Raw genomic sequence first — 24,614 nt, forward strand, 5'->3', positions numbered from 1 at the left:
AAGAATCCTCTGCACCTGAGGAGGACTGAGTAAGATGGCCAAAAATCACAGCCGTAAGTGGTAGCGTTTTATCTAAAATCAGTATACAATGCAAACAGGAAGTTGCCAAGTTCAGACTTTTAACCATTTGCTGTGCTTCATTTCAAACCAACCACCACCAACTATTTGCTGTGCTTCATTTCAAACCAACCACCACCAACTATTTGCTGTGCTTCATTTCAAACCAACCACCACCAACCATTTGCTGTGCTTTATTTCAAACCAACCACATTTTCATTTTCAAACCACATTAAGGGCACTCAAGGTCAGTAAAACCACACTCACAGTTTAGTAGACTTATGTTCAGTATTATTCCCAGTGCAGACTGAGAGACGTGCCCCTCTCACTTCCCCCATCTTGCAGAGACTGACTGAAGCACTCAACACCTCCGGGTTTTATAGTCCCTTCATGAGAGAGAATCTCAACATTTTTTAAACACTAATAACTCTTTTATTTTTCATCGATGGGAATTGTCCTCTTGTCCTGCGCAGCGGAGGGGGACTCTGAGTAAGATGGCCAAAAATCACAACCGTAAGTGGCAGCGTTTTTTCTAAAATCAATATACAGAACAACAGGAAATGGTCAAGATCAGACTTTTAGTAATATAGATTATTAAAGACATTGGAGCAAGACACTTCGGAAAATTAAAAGTGATTTTTTTATTTTAAAAAGGAATAACATGATTTTGTGAAAGAAAAATAATGTTTGAATAATTTCCTTGACTTCTTTGAAGAAGAAACATATGTTTCGGATGAAGGGGAGTGGAGTGGATGTACTACACTTAAAATTCCAGACCTCATTTGATAAGGTGCAATATCAAAAGTAAACTTTCACGATGTGGGAGGTAACATATTTGTGTAACTAGAAGAGGCTAGCTATCAGGAAGTAGATTGTAGGCATACATGGATCATTTTCTGATTTGAAAGATGCAATGACTAATATGCCACAGGGACCAGTGCTTAACACTGGACAGTTTATATAAATGACGAATGAAGCCTCCAAGGATATGACTGCTAAATCTGCTTATCATGCAAGGATAGGGAGGAGAGTAATTTGTGAAGATGACATAAAATGGCTACAAAGGGTTATATACAGATTAAGTGATTGTATAAAGATCTGGCAAATAGAGTATAATGTGGAAAATATGAAACTTTGACAGGCAAAATAAATAAATATTATCTGAATGGTGGGAGATTGCAAAGCCTGAGATGGCAAAGGATCTGGGAGCCTGGTCCATGATTCACAAAAGGCTGTGTTAATGTGCATTGAAACAGCATGTAATTCGGAAAGCTAACAGAATGTTAGTGTTTATTGCTAGGGGAACGGTATACAAAACTAGGGAGGTTATGCTTCAATGACATAGGACATACGTGAGGTCACATCTAGAATAACGAGTACAGTATTGATCTCCTTATTTCAGGAAGTACATTATTGCATTGGAAGCAATTCAAAGATGGTTTACTAATACATGAAATGGATGGGTTGTCGTATGAGCAAAGGTTTGGTAGGTTAGGTTGGGTATCCAGAGGAGTTTGGAAAAGAGAGAAGACACAGTGCAGCAGCAGTTCAGCGGGTCAGCCAGCACCTCAGGAGAACATGGATATGTGATATTTTGTGTTGGGACTCTTCTTCGGACTGATTGTAAGAGGGGGAGCAGAAAGCTGGAAGAAAGGACAAAGCCTGGCAGGTAATAGGCCGACGCAGATGAGGAGGATTATTTGATAGGCAGATTGATGGAGAGACTAGAGATGAAAAGACTGAAGGTCTGAGACAAAAGGATTAAAGAGATGCAAATTGTGAGGTTAGAGGTAGATGGAAGGGGATGGAGGGAAGTCATAGATGAGATTCCAGGTGGGGCACGGGGAGGGGGGGAAGGGGTTATATGGGGGAAGCGAGAAGGGGAGGGTTATACAGTTACCTAAATTTGGAAAATTCAATCTTCATTCATTTGGAATGTAAGCTACCCATGTAAAATATGACATGTTGTTCCTCCAGTTTACGTGAGACTTTACTCTGGCAATGACGCAGGCCCAGGATAGAAAGGTCAGCATTAGAATGGGAGGAGCAGTTAAAATGGATAGCAACCATGGATAGAGCATAAGTAAGTGTTCAGCAAAACATTCGCCAAGTCTATGCTTGGTCTCACTGATGTACAGGAGGCCACATCGGTAACACTAGATGCATTAGATGAGGTTTGATGAGGTGCACATGAATCTTTCTTTCACCTGGAAGGACTTCTGGGTCCCTGGATGGAGGTGAAGGATAGGAGGTATGTGGGACACATGTTATGTCTCCTGCAATTGCAGGGGAAAGTACCTGGTGAAAAGAGGGCAGTCTTGATTGAAACATAAAAACCTGCAAGGTCAAGATATTTTTCCCCTTGTGGGAGAACCTAGAATGAGGAGTCCCTATTTAAAAGTAAATGGTCACACACTTTAGGAGTGAGACAATAATTTTCTCTCAAAGTGTCTTGAGACTGTAGATCTCCCTTCTTCAAAGGGTCGTGGAAACAAAGAATATTAAGGCTGAAATAGATGGATGATTATCAAAGGGTGTGAGGTTATGTGGATAGACAGAAATGAAGATGTGAAGTTACAGTCAGATTGGCCTTTAACTTATTTAATGGAAGAAGCAGGCACTATAACCTGGCCCTGCTCCTAATTCATAAGTTATTAATGAATTTAGGACGTTTCAACGATGAGAAAGTTAATGTCAAACTTGTTATCACATTGGGCAGTTGGGGCACATAACAAAAATATATTAAAGAGTAAGATTGGTAAACATATGGGAAAGAAAGAACTGAAAGGCACTCTGATAGGATTAGCTATTTGCGTGGAACATGTACACCAGCGAGGTGAACAATATAATGCAAATTCAAAATTATCCATTTGTAAGGAAAAACAAACCATAAAGACAATATCAAAAATCTGTTATGACCTTTCGCTCAAAACCAATGAATGCAGAAATTTAAGATATGAATATTTGGGTGAACTAAGAGAACTTTGATACCTTGCAATAAAATTCCAGAATGGACTAAAACAATTGCATTTCAATAATGGGTGACAGGTTGTTATTGTAAATTAATTTGATTGTATTCCTGTATGAAGGAAAAAATTACTTAATGTACACATTTCCAGATTGAACAACACAAAAGACGACTTCTACAAAGAATTATCTTAATTCCTTTCCTGTCAGCTTTAAGCTAACCAAGGGAAGGGCTATTTCAAACATACTATGCCACAACAGAGGTCTTTTCCTGTTTTCTCACAAGGATTATGCTGATGGAAATTAGTCACATAATTTTTAATGTGGACTATTTAAAGAAACCCTTACTCAATGCATTGCAAATAAAATGAGTTATATGCATTTCTTGAAGTCTATGTATCTTCCCTTGATATTCTGGTATTGTTCAATACAATGAGCTTTCAAATGTCTTTTATGGAACCAAAACAGCAAATATCTTGTATTTTGTGATCTGAAATTTCGCATTCATTACTTTAAATCAAGTTCTTCAAATCTTCCATTAGACTTGAAGAGATACTATCTACACTGAGGTTTTGCCATGAGCAGAAATTTATCATTTTTCAAAGAATCTCGCTTCATTATCTGAAAGCTTGCATTTAATTTGTAGCTGATTAGGTCAATCATTACATCCTTTTTCTTCCCATCAATCATTACAGGATTCTTCCCATCAATGAAAAATAAAAGTGTTATTAGTATTTAAAAAATGTTGAGAATCTCTCTCCTGTCAATCACGCCATGAAGGCCACGCCACTTCCGGTGGGAGGGGGGAGGGATTATAAAACCCGGAAGTGTGGGTGCGGCTCAGTCTCTGCAAGATGGGGGAGGGAGAGATCACGACTCTGTCTGAGCTGTGAATCAAATTAACACACTTAATGTCTACTGAACTGTGAGTGTGGTGTTTATGTGGTGTTTTGTGTGGTTTTATGGTGGTTTCACCCTGGTTGAAATGGTATGAAACTGCATTTGAATGTGGTGGACCTTGCACGCTGCATGAAATGGTATGAAACTGCATTTGAATTTGGTAGCCTTGCACCCTGTTGAAATGGCATGAAACTGCACTTGAGTTTGGTGGCCCTGCACCCTGCTTGAAGTGGTAGGAAACTGCACTTGAGTTAGGTGACCTGGCACCCTGCTTGAAGTGGTATGAAACTGCACTTGAGTTTGGTGGACTTGGACCCTGCTTGAAGTGGTATGAAACTGCACTTGAATTTGGTGGCCTTGCACACTGCCTGAAGTGGTATGAAACTGCACTTGAATTCGATGGCCTTGCACCCTGCTTGAAGTGGTATGAAACTGCACTTGAGTTTGGTGGCCTTGCACCCTGCTTGAAGTGGTTGGAAACTGCACTTGAATTCGATGGCCTTGTACCGTTTGAAGTGGTAGGAAACTGCACCTGAATTCGGTGGTCTTGCACCCTGCTTGAAGTGGTATGAAACTGCACTTGAATTTGGTGGCCTTACACCCTGCTGAAGTGATACGAAACTGCACTTGAATTTGGTGGCCTTGCACCCTGCTTGAAGTGCTTGGAAACTGCACTTGAATTCAGTGGCCTTGCATCCTGCTTGAAGTGGTAGGAAACTGCACCTGAATTCGGTGGCCTTGCGCCCTGCTTGAAGTGGTATGAAACTGCAATTGAATTTGGTGGCCTTTTGCACCCTGCTTGAAGTGGTAAGAAACTGCACATGAATTTGGTGGCCTTGCACCCTGCTTGAAGTGGTATGAAACTGGACTTGAATTTGGTTGTCTTGCACCCTGCTTGAAATGGTATGAAACTGCACTTGAATTTGGTTGTCTTGCACTCTGCTTGAAATGGCATGAAACTAAACTTGAATTTGGTGGCCTTGCACCCTGCTTGAAGTGGCATGAAACTGCGCTTGAAGTGGCATGAAAGGGCCACGTAACTCACAGCTGGTGGCTGCGTGTTGAAAACTCTGCGCAGCTTGCCGCGGGGAGCAAAGGCATTGTGACCTCATCCAGCTCGCTTCAGCACGTCAGATGTCAGATTGGTGAACAATTTTAGTAAAAAAAACAGGAAACAATGGATCAAAATTTACAGTAAGGGAGGGCTGGTCCCCCACGCAATATTCCACCTGTCCACCAATTCCAATATTGGTGGCCCGTGAGGGGGTCGGGGGGGGGGGGTGCTTTCTGGAGCGCTAGTATGGGTGTTGTGGGCTTAAGGGACTGGTTTCCAGAGGGCTAGTATGGACGAATGGATTCTTGGGCAGGTGGCTCAGTCATTCAAGCCGGTTGTGCTGGCAGCTCACTCACTCGCGGCTGGTGGGCTGGCAGCTGACTCACGGCTAGTCCTTGAAATTCTATTTCAAGCAGGGTGCAAGGCCACCAAATTCAAGTGCAGTTTCTTAAGGGCCTGTCCTACTTGCATGCGATTGCATGCGTCTGGCGCGACCAAACGTGGTCGCTTGAGGCGTACAGGCCGCGCGGGGCCGGTCCCACTTCCAAGCACGGAGTTGTATGGAGTTGTGCGGGGCTGGTCCCCATTCCTCCTTCTCCATCCCCCCTACCCTTCTACCCTCCCCTCCCCCCTTCTTCCCTTCCCCCCTTCCGCCCTCTTCCTCCTTTCTCCCAATTCCACTCTTCTCCCCCTTCTCCACCCCCACCCCCCTCGCATCCCCTTCTCCCCCTCTCCCTCACTTCTCCCATTCTCCAAACCCCCCCCCCCTTTCCCCGACGTCCCCCCATTTGTGGACCCAGCCTGTAACCAGCGATCCCCCGTACACTATCCCACACACGCTAGGGACAATTTATACAAACATGTGCGCCTTTGGAGTGCGGGAGGAAACCCTAACCATGATCTTAGCCCTAACCCTAGCCCTAGCCTTAACCCTAACCCTAGCCCTAGCCCTAACCCTAACCCTAGCCCTAGCCTTAACCCTAACCCTAGCCCTAGCCCTAACCCTAACTCTAGATTGATAGGCTTGGTATAAGTATAAATTGTCCCTAGCGTGTGCGGGGGATTGCTGGTCGGTGCGGACTCGGTGGGCCTAAGGGCACTGTATCTCCGAACTAAATGTAACACTGGGGCCCCAGGGGTTGGACTCGAACCCCAAATGTTCTGCCTGCTCCTCATGGGAACTAAACTGTTGGCCACGAGTTGTCCCAGAGGCAGATCTCTCTTCCAATGATCTCTCCAAAACCCCAGAGGCAGCGGGCTTTTCAACTGGGTACAGGCAATGTTGTCAATGTACCAGTGCCACCCACCTGCTCCAGTCACTGAGTCTAAATACCCACCACCTATTTTAAAGCAAGGCAAGGGGGCTGAGGGTGTGGAGGTGGGGGGTATTGTTCCCAAAGTCTGCATTTATCCCTTAGTCAATGTTACTAAAACAGGTGATGTGGCTTTTGTGCAGTACTATTAGTGGGATCTAGCTGTCAGAGGCTGGGTCCACAAATGGGGGGGGTCGGGGAAAGTGGGGGGGGAGGGGTGGAGTGGAGAATGGGAGAAGGGAGGGAGGGGGGGAAGGGGATGTGAGGGGAGGGGGGAGTGGAGAAGGAGGGAGAAGAGTGTAGTGGGGAGAAGGGAGGAAGAGGGGAGAAGGGAGGGGAGAAGGGTAGGGGGAGGAGTGGAGAAAGAGGGATGGGGCGGCAGGGGGGGAAGAAGAGGGTAGAGGGTCTACACTCACTGAATCCATCCCTGTGAAAAGTTAGAGATGCAGATTGGATCTGGAAGCGGACCAATACATCTGTAAATAAAACTGAACGACTCAGACATCTTTTCATTTGCACAATTGATTTTATTGGATTAATTTTAATATATTAAAATCAATGCATTGAAGGAAGAATATTTTACAGCCCATCTGTGGTCCCTAACCCTAACCCTAACCGGGCGTCACCCGCAGGACAGCATACGTCAGCGTGTGACAGGGCGCACGACATGATGAGACACCCAAATGTCGCCACTGGATTTTGAACATTCCAAAAATCCCAGAGCAACAGGGAGACACCGCGCGTCACCACATGCTTCACCACGCGTCACGCCGCGTCATGACCCGACCATGACGTGATAACCTCTTTTCAGGCTGTCGCCGAAAATGTCGCCCAAGTGGGATAGTCCCTTAAGTCAAACAGGGAACCCCAGGCATCAATGCTGCTTTATGTTCCTAATTTCTGCCACTAATCGGCGTGGAATCTGTCTTAATCATGTTGCAGTGCTCAAGATAAACAGGTTATTTTACAGTGACATTTTCAAAGAATAGTGCTATCTTACAATGGAATATTCAGCAAATACAGGTATCTTACAGTGGAATATTCACGGAATAAAGATTGTTACAATGAAATTAACACATAACATGATGTCTGAACCATAATTTCCAATATTGTACTTTTCTACTATTCCATGGAAATAATCTTTGCTTGGAAGTGAAAAGTTGTCCATTAATAACTCCAGGTTTCATATTAACATTAATTCCATTATAAAATATTTTAATCCCTAACTTTACATGCAAGACAAAGTTTTTTACAATAAATTTATCCAGGCCACCATACGAGTATATCATAGGGAAAAAAAGCATGACTGACCATAGAAGGTGTGATGCCCCAGCATGATTATATCATTATCCCCACACCAGGGAACAACCTCACTCATGCTAGTCATGTTTCAATTATCAGGGTAGTTTTATTTATAGACAGTCAAGATACATCCGATGTACTTAATCAACTTTTTAGTTATAGTTTTTCTTCAAAATCTACAAATTAAGAATTAATATGCCTGATTTTTATTTAAGGGGCCCCTGCTTACTTTATGAGATGAATGCAAAATCACCTAAGAAACAACCTTTCTGGGGAATAAAAAATGATTGTGGTGGCTAAATAATCCATGTTAATTTCAATTATTTCATGAAATATTTCAGAACAAAATAATGTGTGCAATGCCAAAGCTATTCCTAAATGAAAAATCAGGGATGGAGATATATTTTTAATATTGATGCAAATGAAGTAACAACTAGGTTGTGTGAGCCATGAGATTCAGTTTAATGTGAGCTCTAACACGTGTAAGGCATTGGAGGTTTACAGTAAATGCTGCCCAAATGAGGGAAGTGAAAATAATTGTTATAATAGTCATTATAGAACAGTTACATACATGAAGACACAAAAAACTGCAAATGCTGGAATCCGGACAAAAAAACAAATTGCTGGAAAAACTCAGTGGTCAGGAAGCATCTGTGGAGGGAAATGGAGTTGGCAATTTGACCTAAAAAGCTAACTGTCCTTTTTCCACCACAGATGCTGCCTGACCCGTTGAGTTCCTCCCGCAGTTTGTTTTTTCATACATACATAAAGAACTATACTGGAATAAATTATACAGAAGAAGCAACTGTGCACATGCGTAATTAATAATTAATTAATTAACACCATTAAGATATGTGGTGGTGGTAACCCCATTTATGAATCACACCGTCCTTCTGATAAAGGTGTGTTGGATAGGGAATTCCAAGATTTAGACCCAGTGGCAAAGAAGGGTCATCATCCTGAGTAAGTATGAAGTGTGACTTGGTCGAATACCTGAAGATGATGGGGTTTCCATGCCCCTCAGTACCCTTGTAAAGGTTGCAGCCTGAACAAGTAACTGCATTGCACTTTGTATATGATATCCACAGCAGCCTACTGTAAGGGTGAGTACAGAAAATGAATGGTTAGGGGTGATGGGGGTTCCATTCAAATCAGCTGCTTTGTCTCGCGTAGTGCTAAGCTTTTTGAGAATTGTTTTCTGCACTCATCTGGCAATTAGAAAGGGTTTACATTTCTTGCAACTCAAGGAAGCTTCTTTTCAGACCATTGAGACTCACACCGATTCTCCCTGTAATGTATTTCCCCCCACAATCCCATCAACTCGCCTCACCCACCCCCCACCCCCCACACCCCTCCCCTCAGATTTTACTGCTGGCCTAGCAATTTCCAGCACCCAGTTAATCTACCAACTCGCAAATATTTGGGATGAGGAATACACCCGGGCAAAACCCACACAATCCCAGGGGGACCATGCAAACTTTGCACATAGACAATATCCAAGGTCAAAGTCGATCCTGACTCACTGCAGCTGGGACGTAATATTCCAAGCAGCCTCAAAGCTTCAGCGACCTGGGTTCAATTTGACCTCTGGTGTCAGCTGTGTGGAGTTAGCATGTTCTTCCAATGAGTGTGTGGGTTTCTCCCAAGTACTCTGCTTTCCTCTCACATCTCAAACATCTCACAACTCAGCACTGTGCCAACCACAAAACAGAATCTGAAATTGCATACAAATGACTGTTTTGAATTTCTTCACAACAGTCCACAGTCTTCAAGTCAAAGGAGAGCTTTCATTTTATTTGGGAAGGAACAATTGATTTTCAACTGAATGCTACATCTAAGGAATACAGTAATGTTGTGAATTAATTTGTGTTATTGTGTGTAAATAATTGGCAATGTCAAGATGTAAAAATAAGAAACTGCAGATACTGGTTTACAATAAAAGACACAGTGCTGGAGTAAATAAACTGATCAGGCAGCATCCCTGGAAAACATGGATATGAGATGTTTCAGGTTGAGATCATTCTTCAAAAATGTGAAAAATTGTGGAATACATCTCTTCTAATTCTGAAAGCATTGCAGGTATATTGTTTTGTACTGTATATATGATTCATATTTTTTCAAAGTTTATCAAGTGACAATGTTATGACAATGTTTGTTTAGGGTCAGATGTCAAATATGAATAGTCACGTGTGTGACCTCACACGGAAGCATTTTTATCAACTCAGTTTTATCTTACAAACTCTTGTGAATTTTAAAAATCTAGAATGTTCATATCTTTAGCAGGCATGCATTATAGATCTATAGGTAGGAAATCTTACAAACTCTTGTGAATTTTAAAAATCTAGAATGTTCATATCTTTAGCAGGCATGCATTATAGATCTATAGGTAGGAAAATAGCAACGAATAAGATTAATCTCTTACGAATTTTTTAATGTATTACTTTATGTGATGCCATTTGGTAACGTGTGTGACATTTTGGTTCACTTTCTAAAGAATGGCCCTGTTAATGTTGTTGGATTGTAAGCTACTCAACCGGAATATGAGATGCTGCTTCTCCAGTAATGCCAGGATGTTCCTCTAAAAATACAAATTAACCAACAATGTGCTGCAAAATTATATAACATTACTCAACAGTTTTAAATTAAAATTCATCAATTTGATTGCATGCAAACCTATTAAATTATTACTTTTTATTGGGAATATCTTGGAAAAATGAGTCCATGAACAACATAGGAAATGTGTGGTGACATTGTGACTACTTTACAAAAGCTGTTTCAGTTCTAAGAGTTCACAAGGCAATATATCATTTGGAATCATTTGGAAAAACGAATACACTGAATCACACCTCTGCACCTTAATTAAATGATATCCTCGCGTCTTCATCTGAAGATTACTTCAAAACATCTGGGGAAGTTATAAAAATGTACAATCTGCGAAACTCCTAACTTGTTTGGTATTTAAAGGTAGAATGGAACAATATTTTTTTGAACAAGCACGTTATGTACCCGATTCTCAAAATTAACATTCTCAAAGCTGCGTCAAATCTCATCGACCCTCTCTCGCCCACAAGGGTGACTTAGTTTGAAAGTTTCCACCACACTTGTAGCCTGGATATTTACAACCAACTTCACTCAAGTGTCACCATCACTGAGTGAATTTCCAACAGAGGCAGGGCGCCCACCGTTAATCGCGGCTGCCCTGAAGTTGGTCGAAATGGGGTGTGAGTGGAGACGGTTGGGTGTAGGGCTGGATCCTCCCCTTTTGTATTCTGTGGGATTTACCTGTCAGCCGCCTTGTCTGGCAGTGGCCCAGCCTTCAGCGCCGAGGCGCCCGGCCCGCGGCTGGAGGGCGAGCGCTGCCCCCGCTGCCATGGGGACGGCGCGATTCCAAAGGGCCGCTCCCTAGCAACCCAGCCTAGCAACGAGCGGCAGCGCTGGGGCCCACCGCCTGGGCCCCATTTGCAGCCTCCAGCCTCATCCCCCCCTTGAACCTTACCTTGCTGCGTATCTGTCCCGAGGTGGAGACTTTCCTGATGAGTTTCTGCGGCCCCTCGTGTTCTCCATCGCTATCGGACGACTCGTCTCCAGCCGCCGCAGCTCCCGAGCTGACCCCGTGCGCCTGGTGTTGAGCCCCCGGCCCCAGGCCCGCCATTGCCCCCGCCGCCGCCTTTTCCGATTCCTGCAGGCATACGAAAGAGTTGGCGTGAGGTTGGGCTGTTTTCCTGTCGGCGCCGGCCCAGCGCGGAGCGGCGCCTCCGGGCTTCGCCGCCATGTTACTGCCGGACCGGGCAAGGATGAGGGAGAAAGTTCAGAAAGGTGAGCGGAGGACAGAGTGGGGCAAACAGCGAGAGGGAGAGGAAAACGGACAGAGAGAAAGAAGGTAAAGAGAGAGAGAGAAGGGCAGAGAGAGAGCAAGGGGTAGACAGAGAGGGACAAACTGAGAATATGGACACAGAGGGGATGGACAGAGATAGAAGGTGGGGTGGGGGAAAGGAAAGAGGGTGGACAGAGAAAGGAGTGGATGGAGAGCGGGGGTGGGGAAGGACAGGGAGGGGGTGTAGAGGGACGAGGGGGTGGCAAGGGACAAGGTGGGGGTAGTGAGGTGCAGGGAGGGGAAGGTGGCGAGGGACAGGGTGGGTGGCAAGAAGCGGGCGATGGACGGGAGAGATGGGAGGGGAGAAGACGGACAGAGGGGGCAAAGATAGGCGATGGACAGCGAGGGGGCAATGGATAGTGGGGGGGTGGTCAAGGGGAGAGATGGGCAGGGAGGGGGCGCCTAGAGGGGGGCAAAAGATGAGGCAATGGAAAGGGAGGGGGAGGACGGACAGCGGATAGGGAAGGCGACGGGCGGAGGGTGAGAGAGGGAGAATGGGCAAACCACGGAGAACGAGATGGAGAGAGCAAGCGAGGGACAGAGAAAAAGAGAATGCGAATGGCAGAAAGAGTGTGATATACACAATTAATATTAGTTGCAGAATATTGAGGAACATGGGGCCCACTGTGTGCAAGTCCAAAGATTCCTGAAAGTGACAGCAGAATTAGATAAGGTGAAACATCATACGGTATATTCCTAGATGGCGTCCAACCCAGGCTATTACAATCGCTCCACATTCTTAAATCTCTATCTGGCTCGAATGTAATCGAATATCTATCTGGCTCGAATGTAAAATGACTCGAATGTAATCTTTCTGCTGACTGGGTAGCATGCAACAAAAACTTTTCACTGTACATCGGTATGATAATAAACTAAACTGTAACTGTAATATTTCCCCTCATTAGCCAGGGCATTAGTTATGGTGCCACTTTAAAACATTAATTAGGCTGGAGCTCCGTGTACCATTTTGTTCGCCAAGCCGTGGGAAAGGCATGATTACACTGAAGGGAATGAAGGAGATTCACCAGGTTGTTGCTTGGGTTGCTTAGTTACGAGAAGAGAGATACATGTATTCAAGAAAGAGTTAGATATAGCTGTTAGGGCTAACGGAATCAAGGGTTATGATGAGAAAGCAGGAACAGGGTGCTGATTTTGGAGGATCAGCCATGATCATATTGAACTCGAAGGGCCGCCAGAACTGCACACAATGCTCCAAATGCGGCAAAACCAAGCTGCATCATAACTGCCGACTCAAATATTCAATGCCCGACCAATGAAGTCAAGCATCCCATCGGCCTTCTCTAGCATTCTTACCTACTTCTGTATTGCCACCTCAGGGAGCTATGGACTTGGACCTCACAATCCCTTCATACATTAATGCTGTTAAGGACTTGCCATTAACTGTATACTTTCCCCTTGCATTCAACTCCTAAAATGCGTAAATGTCTTGATGAACTTAAACTCCACCTGCTGTTTGTCTGCACATTTCTTTAGCTTATCCCAGTGTTTATATTGACAGCCTTCCTCGCAGTCCAGAATTCCACTTGTCACAGATATCCAGCTTGAATAACGCCCTTCCATCTCAACCCACTCTTCTATTAGTAAGCCAGTTCTGAATCCACACAGCCAAGTTACTATGAATCTTGTGCATCTTAATCTTCTGGATCAGCCTACCATGGAGGACTTTATCAAGTTCCTTACTAAAATCCACGTAGACAGCATCTACTGCCCTACCCTCTTTGATCACCTTCGTCACCTCAAATTCATAAGACATGACCTTCCACGTACAAAACCATGCTGACTGTACCCAATTAACTCACTCTCTTCCGAATGGGGGTAAATCTTATCCTAAAGTATCCTTTTCGATAGCTTTCCTGCCACTGACATGAGGGCCACTGGCATATATTTCCCTGGATTCTCTCTACTTCCATTCTTAAACAAAAGAACAACAATGACTTCACCAGTCCTCCGGGACATCGCTTGTGACTAGAAAAGATGCAAAGATTTTTGACAAGGTTCCTGCAATCTCTTCCCTTGCCTCTCTTAATAATCTGATAGATTCCTTCAGGCCCAGGCGAATTATCCATCTTAATGCTGTTCAAGATTCCCAACAACACCTCCTTCTTGATATCAAAGTCTTGCATATTAATATTCACACTGATCTCACTGTCTTCCATGTCCTTCTTGGTGAATACAGATGGGAAAGTATTTGTTTAGTACTCTAAGCATACATTATTTAAGATAGATAGTAGGAAGCTTTATCCAAGAAGAGGTATCTAAGATATCAGAGCATTGGTAGACACAAAATGCTGGAGTAACTCAGCGGGACAGGCAGTATCTCTGGAGCGAAGGAATAGGTGACATTTCGGGTCGAGACCGTTCTTCAGACCAGAATGGTCTCGACAGCTAAGTTACTCCAGCATTTTGCGTCTACCTTCGATTTTACCAGCATCTACAGTTCTTTCCTACACATATTAGAGCATAGGTTTAGAGTAAGGGGTAAGAGGTTTAGAGAGGATCTGAGCGTTTGAGTTATAAGGATCGGCTGGACTTTCTTTCCCTGAAGCATGGGAGGCTGAGGAGTGACCTTACAGAGGCATATAAAATGGTGGGAATAAATAAGGTGAATGATTACAGTCTCTTCCCCAGGGTAGGGGAGTCTAAAACTAAAGGTCTTGGGTTTATAGTGAGAGTGGAAAGTTTTAAAGGGGACCTGTGGGGCGACATTTCACACAGGATGCTGCATACAAGGAACAAGCTGCCAGATGCTTGGGCAGCATAGTGGTGCTGCTCACAGCACCAAAGACCCTGTTTGGTGCTGTCTGTGTGGAATTAGCATGTTTTCCCTGACACTGTGTGGGTTTTCCCTGGGTGCTATGGTTTCCTCCCACCTCTCAGTCATCTGGGTTAGTAAGTTAATTGGCCTCTGAACAATTCTGCCAAGTACGTAGGGAGTGGATGCGAAAATAGGATCACATGGATCTAGTGTGAGCGGGTAATCGATGGTCAATGTGTACTCGATGGGCTGAAGCTCCTGTTTACATGATGTATCATTCAATCAATAAAGGTGGGTACAATTAAGACATTTAAAAGGTATTTGGACAGATGCACGGATAGGAAAAGTTTGGAGAGACATAGCACAGGCACGGAGAAGTGGGATTAACTTGGTTAAACAATTTGGTTGGCATTCATGAGTTGGGCCTGTTTGTCTGATCTGTTTCTGTGCTATATAGCTCCATGTACACAGAGAGACATGTACACATGGAGTGATGGGACACAGAGAGGGTTGCACAGATAAGACACTAAATTGGAGATGCTGGAATCTGGGTCGAGAAAACAAACTGTCAGAAGAAATCAGCAGGCCAGGCAACATCGTGGAAGAAAAGAGGTGGTTGGCATTTCAGGTCGCGCACTGCATCAAAGTAGAGAGCAAATATAGCCAGTGCAGAGAAGTGAGGGAGGCATGAGATAGGCTGGTATGTGATAGGTGGAACCAGATGAGGGGAGGGGGTAATGTATGCATGAACAGAGAGAGAGATGGACAGAGTGACAGATTCAGAGTGAGAGATAGGGAGACAAAGATGGACAGAGATTCACATGCAGACAGATGAAGACCAAGAGATGGGTGGTGAGAAGGCAGCAAGGGGATCAGATGTTCATCAAAAACTCTCACGCACACATTCACAGAGGGCAAGGCAATATAAAGAGGTAAAAAGATAGCAATGAACAGAGATAAATGTAGGTGGTGGGATCGTAAGAGAAAGCTAAATACAAATGATCAAAGAGATAAGCAGAAAAACAGGCAAAATAAATTGATAATTACAGTGAGACGTTGGGACAAAGTGAAAATAATGCATAACTGTGATTGAAAAGATAATCAGTAAGATAAAGAAAGAGTGAAAAGATATGTAAATAAGACACTAATTGGATGAATAAACTCGAAAGCAGATACATTCACTTGAAAAATGTGAGGAACAAAAGCATAAACAGGAAGGCAGAGAAATGAGAAACAAACTCGTAGAGATGAGGTAAAGATATCAACAGCAGCGAGAAAACCTGGTAAAATGGACAAGAACACATGAAAGTTGAAAAAAGACGCAGAAAGAACAAATTAAAACCAAGTCGGAGTTACAGGGAGACAACAGCGCCACAGATAAGAAGTATGACACTAGCACATGTAGAAAATGGGAGATAGTGAAAATATAAAAACCTGATAAGGGAAAAAGTAAGAAAGAACTACACCACAACAAGGAAAAGCTGACCCAGCAATGCATAAGGAGATGCACACTAGAATGGAGGACAAAAACTCAGACCACTGAGAGCCTTACTTAGAAATTCACCAACCAGAGGCACAGGACAGATGTACATATATTGAACCAAGAAACACTTAACCAAAGGAGATTATTGAAAGCGATGACCATAAGTTTTAGTATACATGAGAGATGATGAGAACCTTAAATGAGGAATGGTGGAGAGTTTGACAAGTTCATGGAGTAATTTGGACCTCGCTAACTGAAATCATGGCCACCGCTAATGGGGCTGATTTTGTGGGGACTCAGAAGCACTGAGAATTAGTGGTGCAATTAAACAGTTACAGTCTAATTTAAACATCAGGATGAGAATTTTAAATTTGAGTCACTGGAGGGCTGGAAGTTATTGTGTATCGGCAAGAACAGGCTGAGAAGGAGACAATTCTTCAGGGTAACAGATGAAAATAAATTTGACCATGTTGGTGCTAAGTCACATACATGTGTGAGCGTTTCAGCAGCCGGTGAAGAGATGCAATGATGGAGCAAGGCAATACTATAGAGATGCAACTGAATTGTCTTTATGACAATGAAGTTATGGATTTGGAATTTCACCTATGGCTATAAAGAAAATGGAAGTTTCAAGTGGTTTAGTTCAATTTATAACTCGGAAGATAGATTATTGGCAAATGTATGAAGGTTGAATCAAAAGCCAGAGTCACTAGCTTCAATTTCCCTATTTGTTTGCAGAAGGAAATTGATACTTAACCAACATTAGAGGTGGTCCTCAGTGTTAGTGCCACATGAGAGGTGGTCCTCAGTGTTGTAAGAGTAGACATGGAGAATGTAACTAAGGGGCAATATATGTTTGAAGAAGGGGGAGTAAAGAAAAGAACAGCGGTGGGGAGATGAGATCGGAAATTGAAGCGATTGGTGGAGACCTGCAGCCCATAAGCATGGAACCAATCAAAGGTATATTTACAATGAACAAATGGGAGGAATACGAGTGTGGCAAAGTCGCATGTATTGAAATACTCAGGGAAAGATCAAGACATAGTAAGCGTAAAGTGGATCAAGAGCAAGAGTAGGATATAGGATATAGTTATGCATTTGTAACTACAAATATGAAGGACTTAGTAAAACAAATTAGAACTTTATATACAAATGATCTCTGCCAGGCCCGCTGTTTTTCTACCAATCAAAACACATGCAAATACTATTGATTCATGACACAGCTGGCTAAAATATCTCAGTGAAATTAATGGATTGGCAGTATGTGGTAGATAAAATATGTTGTGAGAAATGTAAACACAGGGTGTTGGAGATAGTGTTTGGCATTAAGGAGGACAGACCTACAGATGTTGAAATTGTCATTCATAGGTATACCAAGTAATTGTGGGGCACAATATCTAGCTGAGAATTAGAGGTGCATGTATGTAGCAAAAAAGGACGGTTACATTTTATTAATTGGATGCCTGACCCATATAAAATTATACTGAATTTGATGGATAATTACGACTGAAAAATCTGTCATTTGTGTACTATGTACTGCCCACATAGTGACATATATATTGGCAGCTTAAGTAGGCCACCAGGGCCTTGAGCATGCTCCAGTATTTAATAGAATAGCTAATTCCAATTGTAACAACAGTTTGGCATGTCTGGCTTTTCACCCCTCTGATCAGCCATGATCATATTGAATGGCGGTGCAGGCTCGAAGGGCCGAATGGCCTACTCCTGCACCTATTTTCTATGTTTCTATATCAAATATCTATCTATCTCTGCCTCATAAATATTGGTTTTTACCTCCGCCACCTTTTGAAAAAGAGAATTGCGACTCATGACAATCTAACGGAAAAATTATCATCTTGTGTCCGGCTTAAACAGCAAAAAACAATCTATTTTCCTACCCATCATTTTTATTTTTATATTTTGTCCAATCTTCTGATCTGCCATCCATCATTGTTCAATGATATGATTTTTTTTTTTGTTTGATATCTTTGATTTTCCATGGAAGGCAAGTAAACCCTTGGAGTTTTCTTTCCCATTGGAATGTCATCTCCCTGATATTTCATCCACTGCATTTCAACTGATTGAACCTTTGACCTAATCCACCAGTTCACTTTAGTTAGCTCTGCTATCATGCCCTCCTAATTTAAATAACACCAGCCCTGGACCCATTCTTCTCAACTCAAACTGAAAATAAAATTCAATCATGTCGCAGCTACTTTGGAGCACCATTACTGTAAGATCAGTAATTGATCCTTTCTTCTTGCGGATCACGGATCTAATTCTCCACACTCAAGTCTCAAGATTGTCAGGAGGGGAATTTTGACATCTGGCTATTAAAAAAACTCTTGCCTCTGTTCACCTGTTACCTGCCACGCTTTGTCCTCCCCCTCCTCCCATCCAGCTTTCTTGTTCCTCCTCCCCCCACATGCACACAATCAGTCAAAAGAAGTGTCCTGACCTGAAATGTCACTGATCCATAGTCTCCAGAGATGCTGGCTGGCCTGCTGTTACACCAGCATTTTGTATCCTCAAGATTGTCAGGTGTGCTTGATCAGCTACTTGCAGGACAGTGGGGAAGACCCTTGCTTGGTCAGCTTGGACCAGGAGATCTTCAACAATATCACTTGTATATGATAGATGCACTACCCAAAATGGGCTTTGGAGAGAGAATCCACAATTGGATATTATTCCTCTTCATGGACACCTTTAGTGCATTCAATAGACAATAGGTGCAGGAGTAGGCCATTCGGCCCTTCGAGCCAGCACCGCCATTCACTGTGATCATGGCTAATCATCCACAATCAGTATCCCGTTCCTGCCTTCTCACCATATCCCCTGACTCCGCTATCTTTAAGAGCTCTATCTAACTCTCTTGGAAGCATCCAGAGAATTGGCCTCCACTGCTTTCCAAGGCAGAGAATTCCACAGATTCACAACTCTCGGAGTGAAAAAGATTTTCCTCATCTCTGTTCTAAATGGCCTACCCCTTATTCTTAAACTGTGGCCCCTGGTTCTGGAATTCCTAATTTATGGGTACATTTTCCCCCTTTCACCAGAGATTTATATACCACATCTCTGCATTTTGGATCTCCAGATGAAATGGAAGATGTATTGGGTGACTGCTGCTGTGCAGCATTAGGGTATAGGCCGCACCTGTACCACCTATGGCAACATTAAGAGCTCCTCACTCCTGGTGATCAAGTATTTCCTGTAATTGAAGAGGGAGCACTACTCCCATGTGCTGAGCTTGTTTCATCTTGGCTGTTCCATTCTGTTCTCAGGTAATCAGAACAGATGGTGAAGAGAACAAAGGATCAGTAGGATCAGTTGCTAAAGAGAGGCCATCCTCTTTTCCTTCAATTGACTGCCTCTCAAGGTTTGTTCAAACTGGTTGCAGATATTCAGCAGTCTGTGGAGTGAGAGTGGGTCTGAATAGGTGGCAATATTGTCCATGAACAGGGAGATGTATCTGTATGCCAAGGAAGTCAGGAAGGAGGCACAAATGTCTTTGTCGAGGTTTATCCTGAGCAGCTGTTCTTAATGCATATCCCATATGCATCAATAGACTTTGTGCTCTACAGGCTGTTCTCATGCACACCCACTAAGACAAACATATTATGCTGCTGAAAAATCCAGTGAAAGACACACTTTGGTCTGCAAGGAATCATCCACAAGCAATGCTGCAAATTCATTCCAACATGCAGGAGTATATGCTGAAGGATGCACAAAGATTCTGTAGAGAAAGGCCACACTTGAGTTCCTCCCGTCACTGGGCACTGAGGGACTGGGCCCAAAGTAATAACCTGTCAAATGTTACACTGAAGTAATGTTTGGGACTGAAACTGACGCGTGTTAACATTATGAAAGTGTGGTAAGCAAAGGTAATAATAACATACTCTGAACAGTGAATGAATAAAGCATATTTTGGGTGAGGAAAAAGCTTTCACCTGTGCACTGCTAATATTTAGTCTTTTTAAATCACAAAACTGACCACCAGAAGAAAATGAGGATGCTCCTGTTTCTCTAATATCAATTATTGAATCAAAGAAGTTGAGCCTCTGCCATGGCAATAGCCAGAAACATTGAGTGCACCATGGAGTGGTTGGTCGTCAAATGACGCTATTAGGCCCATTTCGTCTCATCTTAGCAAAAACCCACTTTATTGTCATTGATGAATGTGGGCTTGTGTAAATGACTTCCTGGAATGGGAACGTGATTTATATCATGTCAGAATAAAAGTGGTACCCAAACACAGAAATGAATGTAGATGCTAAGCAGACCGTGTTTAGAAAATGTCAAACAAAATGAGAGATACCAATTAAAATATAGAGTGCAAGGCAATAAATTTAAGGACGTTTGGAGGCTAGTCATAGAGAATGACTGACATGCTGTGTATGTAAATGGAACTTATAAATGAAGGTGAAAGTCATTCCGATACTGAGCAGGACCATTAAGGTTGTTCTGGATAAATCCAGTCAATAAGTTACTGAGTTATGATCAATTGTAGATGACCCCAAACCTTTGGATCCTTCCAAGAAAAGGGACTTCCTGGAGCTAATACAAGTTAGAGGCCCATTTGTTCGCATCCTCCTCTTGCTCAGTCCTCCTCTTTCACCTTGCAGTCTACCAATCGCCACTTCCACTTTACCAAGTATGATTTACATAGGATTTAGCACCTCCCTGTCAAACGATTGAAACAACTGGTTGCTTTTCTGCACATAGTTATTCAAAACAGCAAAAAATAACAATGAGAAACAGGGAGTATCATTACCCATTGTGCAGCAGAGAAGTAAATATTTAACAACTAGGGTGACCCCATCAAAAAGAGAGGAATGGGAATAAAAGAATCACATCACACGTTAAAACGCGTAAGTCACTTTCCCAGAGATGGTGCCATATACTCTTCACACTACCTCATTCAGTTATTCTTCATTATTATATTTCATTATTATACTTTAATATTTGTTTTGCATTTCTTCAGATTGCACTACAATATTCTGTTGTTTCCTGTGGACAAGTGATCTCACTGCACCCTGGTATATATGTCAATAAATGAACCTGAATGGTTTTATATATATAAGTTGAGGGGGGAGCTTGGGCTCAGATTGATGCTGAGAAACTAGAGATATGAATTTGAAAGATATGATAACATCCCAGAATGTTTCACTATGGAACTGCCAAAAAGTAATGCTACACTCTCGACCCGAAACGTCGCCCATTCTTTCTCTCCAGAGATGCTGCCTGTTCCACTGAGTTACACTGAGAGCATTTTGTGTCTCCCTTTGATATTTTAGTGCCACTTTCCTGCTAACCCATATCCTTGATTCCCTTATTATCTAAAAATCTATTAATGCTACAGATTAGGACAGACAATAGACTTTTAGGAGCTAAAATTCACAAATAGCAGGACAAAGATCAGTGTTTATAGAAAGTCAAATATAGATACAAGAAAGCCAATGGTTGGGGGTTTCAGAGATGAGATGAAGCATGAACAGTGGCAGACAAAGTAACAGAAGTAAGTGACAATATAAATGACAGTGTGCAAATGTGCTCTGAAGCTCATCACAGCAGTTAATGTAACACATTAACTGTGAATAGTGACTACACACCAGCTCTAGGGCGAGAAATAGAATAATGAAGCAAACGTACTGATCAGACCTCAGCATGTGCACTGTGTGCAGTTCTGATCAACATGCTATTTGAAGATAGTGATAGCACTGGAGAGGGTGTAAAGAAAATTCACCAGGATATTGCCTGGGATGGAGTGGTTTATATATGAGGAGAGAATGGAGAGGTTGGGTCTGTTCTCCCCGGAGTAGAGGTATTTAAGAGCGATCATGACTGTGGTATATAAAATTATGAAGGGTACAGATAGGGTAGTCTGATGGATATCATAGATTTAGGGTGAGGGGTAGAGATTTAGAGGGATGTGAGGGTGGTATTTTTTACCCAGAGAGACCCACCCAGGCATAGAAGACTACGACAATAGACAATAGGTGCAGGAGTAGGCCATTCAGCCCTTCGAGCCAGCACCGCCATTCAATGTGATCATGGCTGATCATCCCCAATCAGTACCCGTTCCTGCCTTCTCCCCATATCCCCTGACTCCGTCATCTTTAAGAGCCCTATCTAGCTCTCCCTTGAAAGTATCCAGAGAACTGGCCTCCACCACCCTCTGAGGCAAGTGTTGGAAATAGAAACAATGCGGAGTTGATGCTCGCTGGTCTGTCTGGAGGCGATGGGCCTGTTTCCATGTTGTATGTCTATGACTATATGACTGATGATGAGCCAAAGTAAGTCTGAAGAATGACTCTCTGGAGAAAAAGGAATTGCAGGACAAATTGGAGATTCTGCACAAAAAGGTTTTGAAGTAACATCAAATCAAAGCAACAGAGAACGTCACCAACAATTGACTCAGGTTAAATCAACGCAAACACACAGTCTGATATTAAAATCAACACGCACAAACTGATCAAGTCAGCATAAATACATTGTCAGTAAGTTCAATATAAATGCACCATGAGAGCAAGCCCAACACCAACAATTGACTGTTGGAGAATAAATTCAACACACCCTGCCAGAGCAACATGTCAGCACAAACATACTGTCAGTAAAATGAACAGCAACATACCGCCAGAAAGTAAAATCAGCACAAGCAAATGAATGTCAAGAGAAACCATCACATTGTCACACTAAAATCAGCACATACGACTGCGAAATCAACACGAATGAATTGAGTGACAGAGGTTTCAAGCGCGCGCGCACACACACACACACAGCGAAAGAATCTTGAACTCTACTGTCACGCAAAGATTACCAAACCACAGAGGCAGAAATGAATCCCTGGAGCACGCTGTCGAAATGAATCCTTAAAACGAATTCAACAGTAGCACAACTACAAAGCAATAATCTACGTACGCAGCCAGTCACAGTCAGGAGAAATGCAAAAGCCTAATTAAGGGAGAAACTGGAAAGACAAGACTCTGGTTCTCAGAGTTCAATCACCGGCATGCGAAGTCTGACCGTCACGCTTCCTCGGGTAGATTTTCTGCACAGATCCTACTGGCAGAATATCCTTTGGAAGAAATAAATAATAAAGCGCATGTATCTGCCGGCTCAAGAGTGGTTGGACTGGTCGCGGCTAGAAGAAAAGAATTAATATTGAACAACCCTGCACGCTCATTTTAAAAAAAAAACGTCAACATGTCGAATACTTTTATTAACAGAGACCCCAGTGTGTTCGCGGTTATTGCTGGTGGGTAGCAAATTTCCAAGGAAATCAGAGCAGGAACCACACCTTATTTAACTTCCACATGTAAGTGGATGGTTCAACTTTGCTTCAGACATTAAATGATCTAAGATCGGATGAATTCTTAGTTGTGCGATTAGATATTTTACTCTCTTTTAAATATATATTCTCCCAATAACCCTGTATTTTCGTCTCGCGCACAGTGCAAAGTAAAAGTGGCGCAAATGTGCAGAGAGAGACGTGCAGATCCGGATGCTTTTCGGGGTGGATTTGGAGAACAGGACCAATACTTTCTGCCTGTATATCTAAACCGCAAAACAGATCGAGAGTCTATTTACATAATTCAGTGAAATCCTCCTGCACTTCAAATACTGAAAAATCAACAAAATGCTTCAGGAAAACTTACTCTTGACAAGACAGACACCTGCACTGAGTCACGGCGTGATATCCAGAAATAAAATTCGCTTCATACTTCCGACTTGGTTATCAAAATGTCACTTAAATCTGCACAAGGGATTGCAGATGCTGGATTCTGGAGCAAAAAGTAGACTACAGGAGCAACCGTGGAGGTGAAGTGATGGAACAAGTCAAGCCCGCACCCAACTCTGCCTTTTATAAGCTTTTAAAATCATCTCTTCAGACAAATTTGGGTTTTATAACGTTGAAATATCCACGGTTTTTTGGGGGGGGGTTTGCCCGGTAATGCCTCGGGTGGATACAAGACTGTGACCCAAAACGTGCTGTAAAGTCACACTTTCAAAAAGAACAGATGGAACAGAAAGTGAACAAAATTAAATTTAGATTTTCGACAGCGCATTCTCAGGCTCCGCACTGACCCCCTCAGGATCTACTGAAAATTAAAATAGGAAGCAAGAGCGTTTAAGTTAAATCAGAACAGGCACGCACTCCGACACCCACACACATACAGAATCACACCCACACAGGCACACACACATAGACACACATACAAAGTGATAGCGTTGTCCAAATCACATCAACTTGATCTAAAATTAGCCAGGGAAGGAATTAGCAACCCACAGGCTCCTATATTTGGGGATTTGCTGAGCGAATGCCTTCAGGAACAAAGACTTCCAGGCTAGAAAAAAACACGATTATGTTTCCTTCCTTTTGATTCATTGCAATTATGGAAAGATTATGCTCAAGGCTTCTACCACGGACCTGCAGGGAAGGGATGAAGGAACTCACCCTCCACAGTAGATCAGATATTAGGCAAAAGGCGAGACAGACACCACATTGACAATTTCAACATGTTTTATTCTTGTCAGATGCGATTGAACTAGGTCTCCACACGACTTGATCAGTGACAGTCCCACCAGTCTTGTCCGGATTTCAGTGTTATACTGAGGATTCCAGCCGGCACCCTATTTGTTTAACTTCCAGTTTCCCGATTATATTTGCCTCCCAGCGGCTGCTCTCCCACAACATCCTGGACCTTATGTGAGTGACGCTATTTCTGTGTTTACAGCGAGACCCAACTTTCTCATTTGGAATATTCGACGATTTAGATCCCGGACGACACTAATCCAGAAGGACACGTGAATAAGCGCGCACAGACACACATTTCTGTCGTTCGTGTCCATTAACCCCCTCCACCCATGCCATGGCTATTTATAACGCA

At 42.9% G+C, this 24,614-nt stretch overlaps 1 protein-coding gene and 1 long non-coding RNA gene across 5 annotated transcripts in view; one reads left to right on the forward strand and one right to left on the reverse strand.

Moving 5' to 3' along the window:
• dgkh (diacylglycerol kinase eta) overlaps positions 1-24,614 on the reverse strand; it is a 285,492-nt gene that overhangs the window by 260,439 nt on the left and 439 nt on the right. For 2 of the 4 annotated variants that reach the window (XM_033032905.1, XM_033032902.1), the window contains exon 1: positions 11,090-11,390. In XM_033032905.1, the coding sequence (XP_032888796.1) occupies positions 11,090-11,365 (276 nt within the window). In that variant the 5' untranslated portion in view covers positions 11,366-11,390. Of the gene's footprint in view, positions 1-11,089; positions 11,391-23,381; positions 23,630-24,614 lie in introns of those variants that run through there. The other 2 variants (XM_033032904.1, XM_033032903.1) reach the window with 2 other exon arrangements.
• LOC116980555 lies at positions 11,365-19,665 on the forward strand. The gene is made up of 2 exons (XR_004414003.1): positions 11,365-11,473; positions 19,008-19,665. It is a non-coding gene; the product is annotated as an uncharacterized LOC116980555 (long non-coding RNA).

This window comes from Amblyraja radiata, chromosome 14 (assembly GCF_010909765.2).
Source record: "Amblyraja radiata isolate CabotCenter1 chromosome 14, sAmbRad1.1.pri, whole genome shotgun sequence".
Classification (NCBI taxonomy): domain Eukaryota; kingdom Metazoa; phylum Chordata; class Chondrichthyes; order Rajiformes; family Rajidae; genus Amblyraja; species Amblyraja radiata.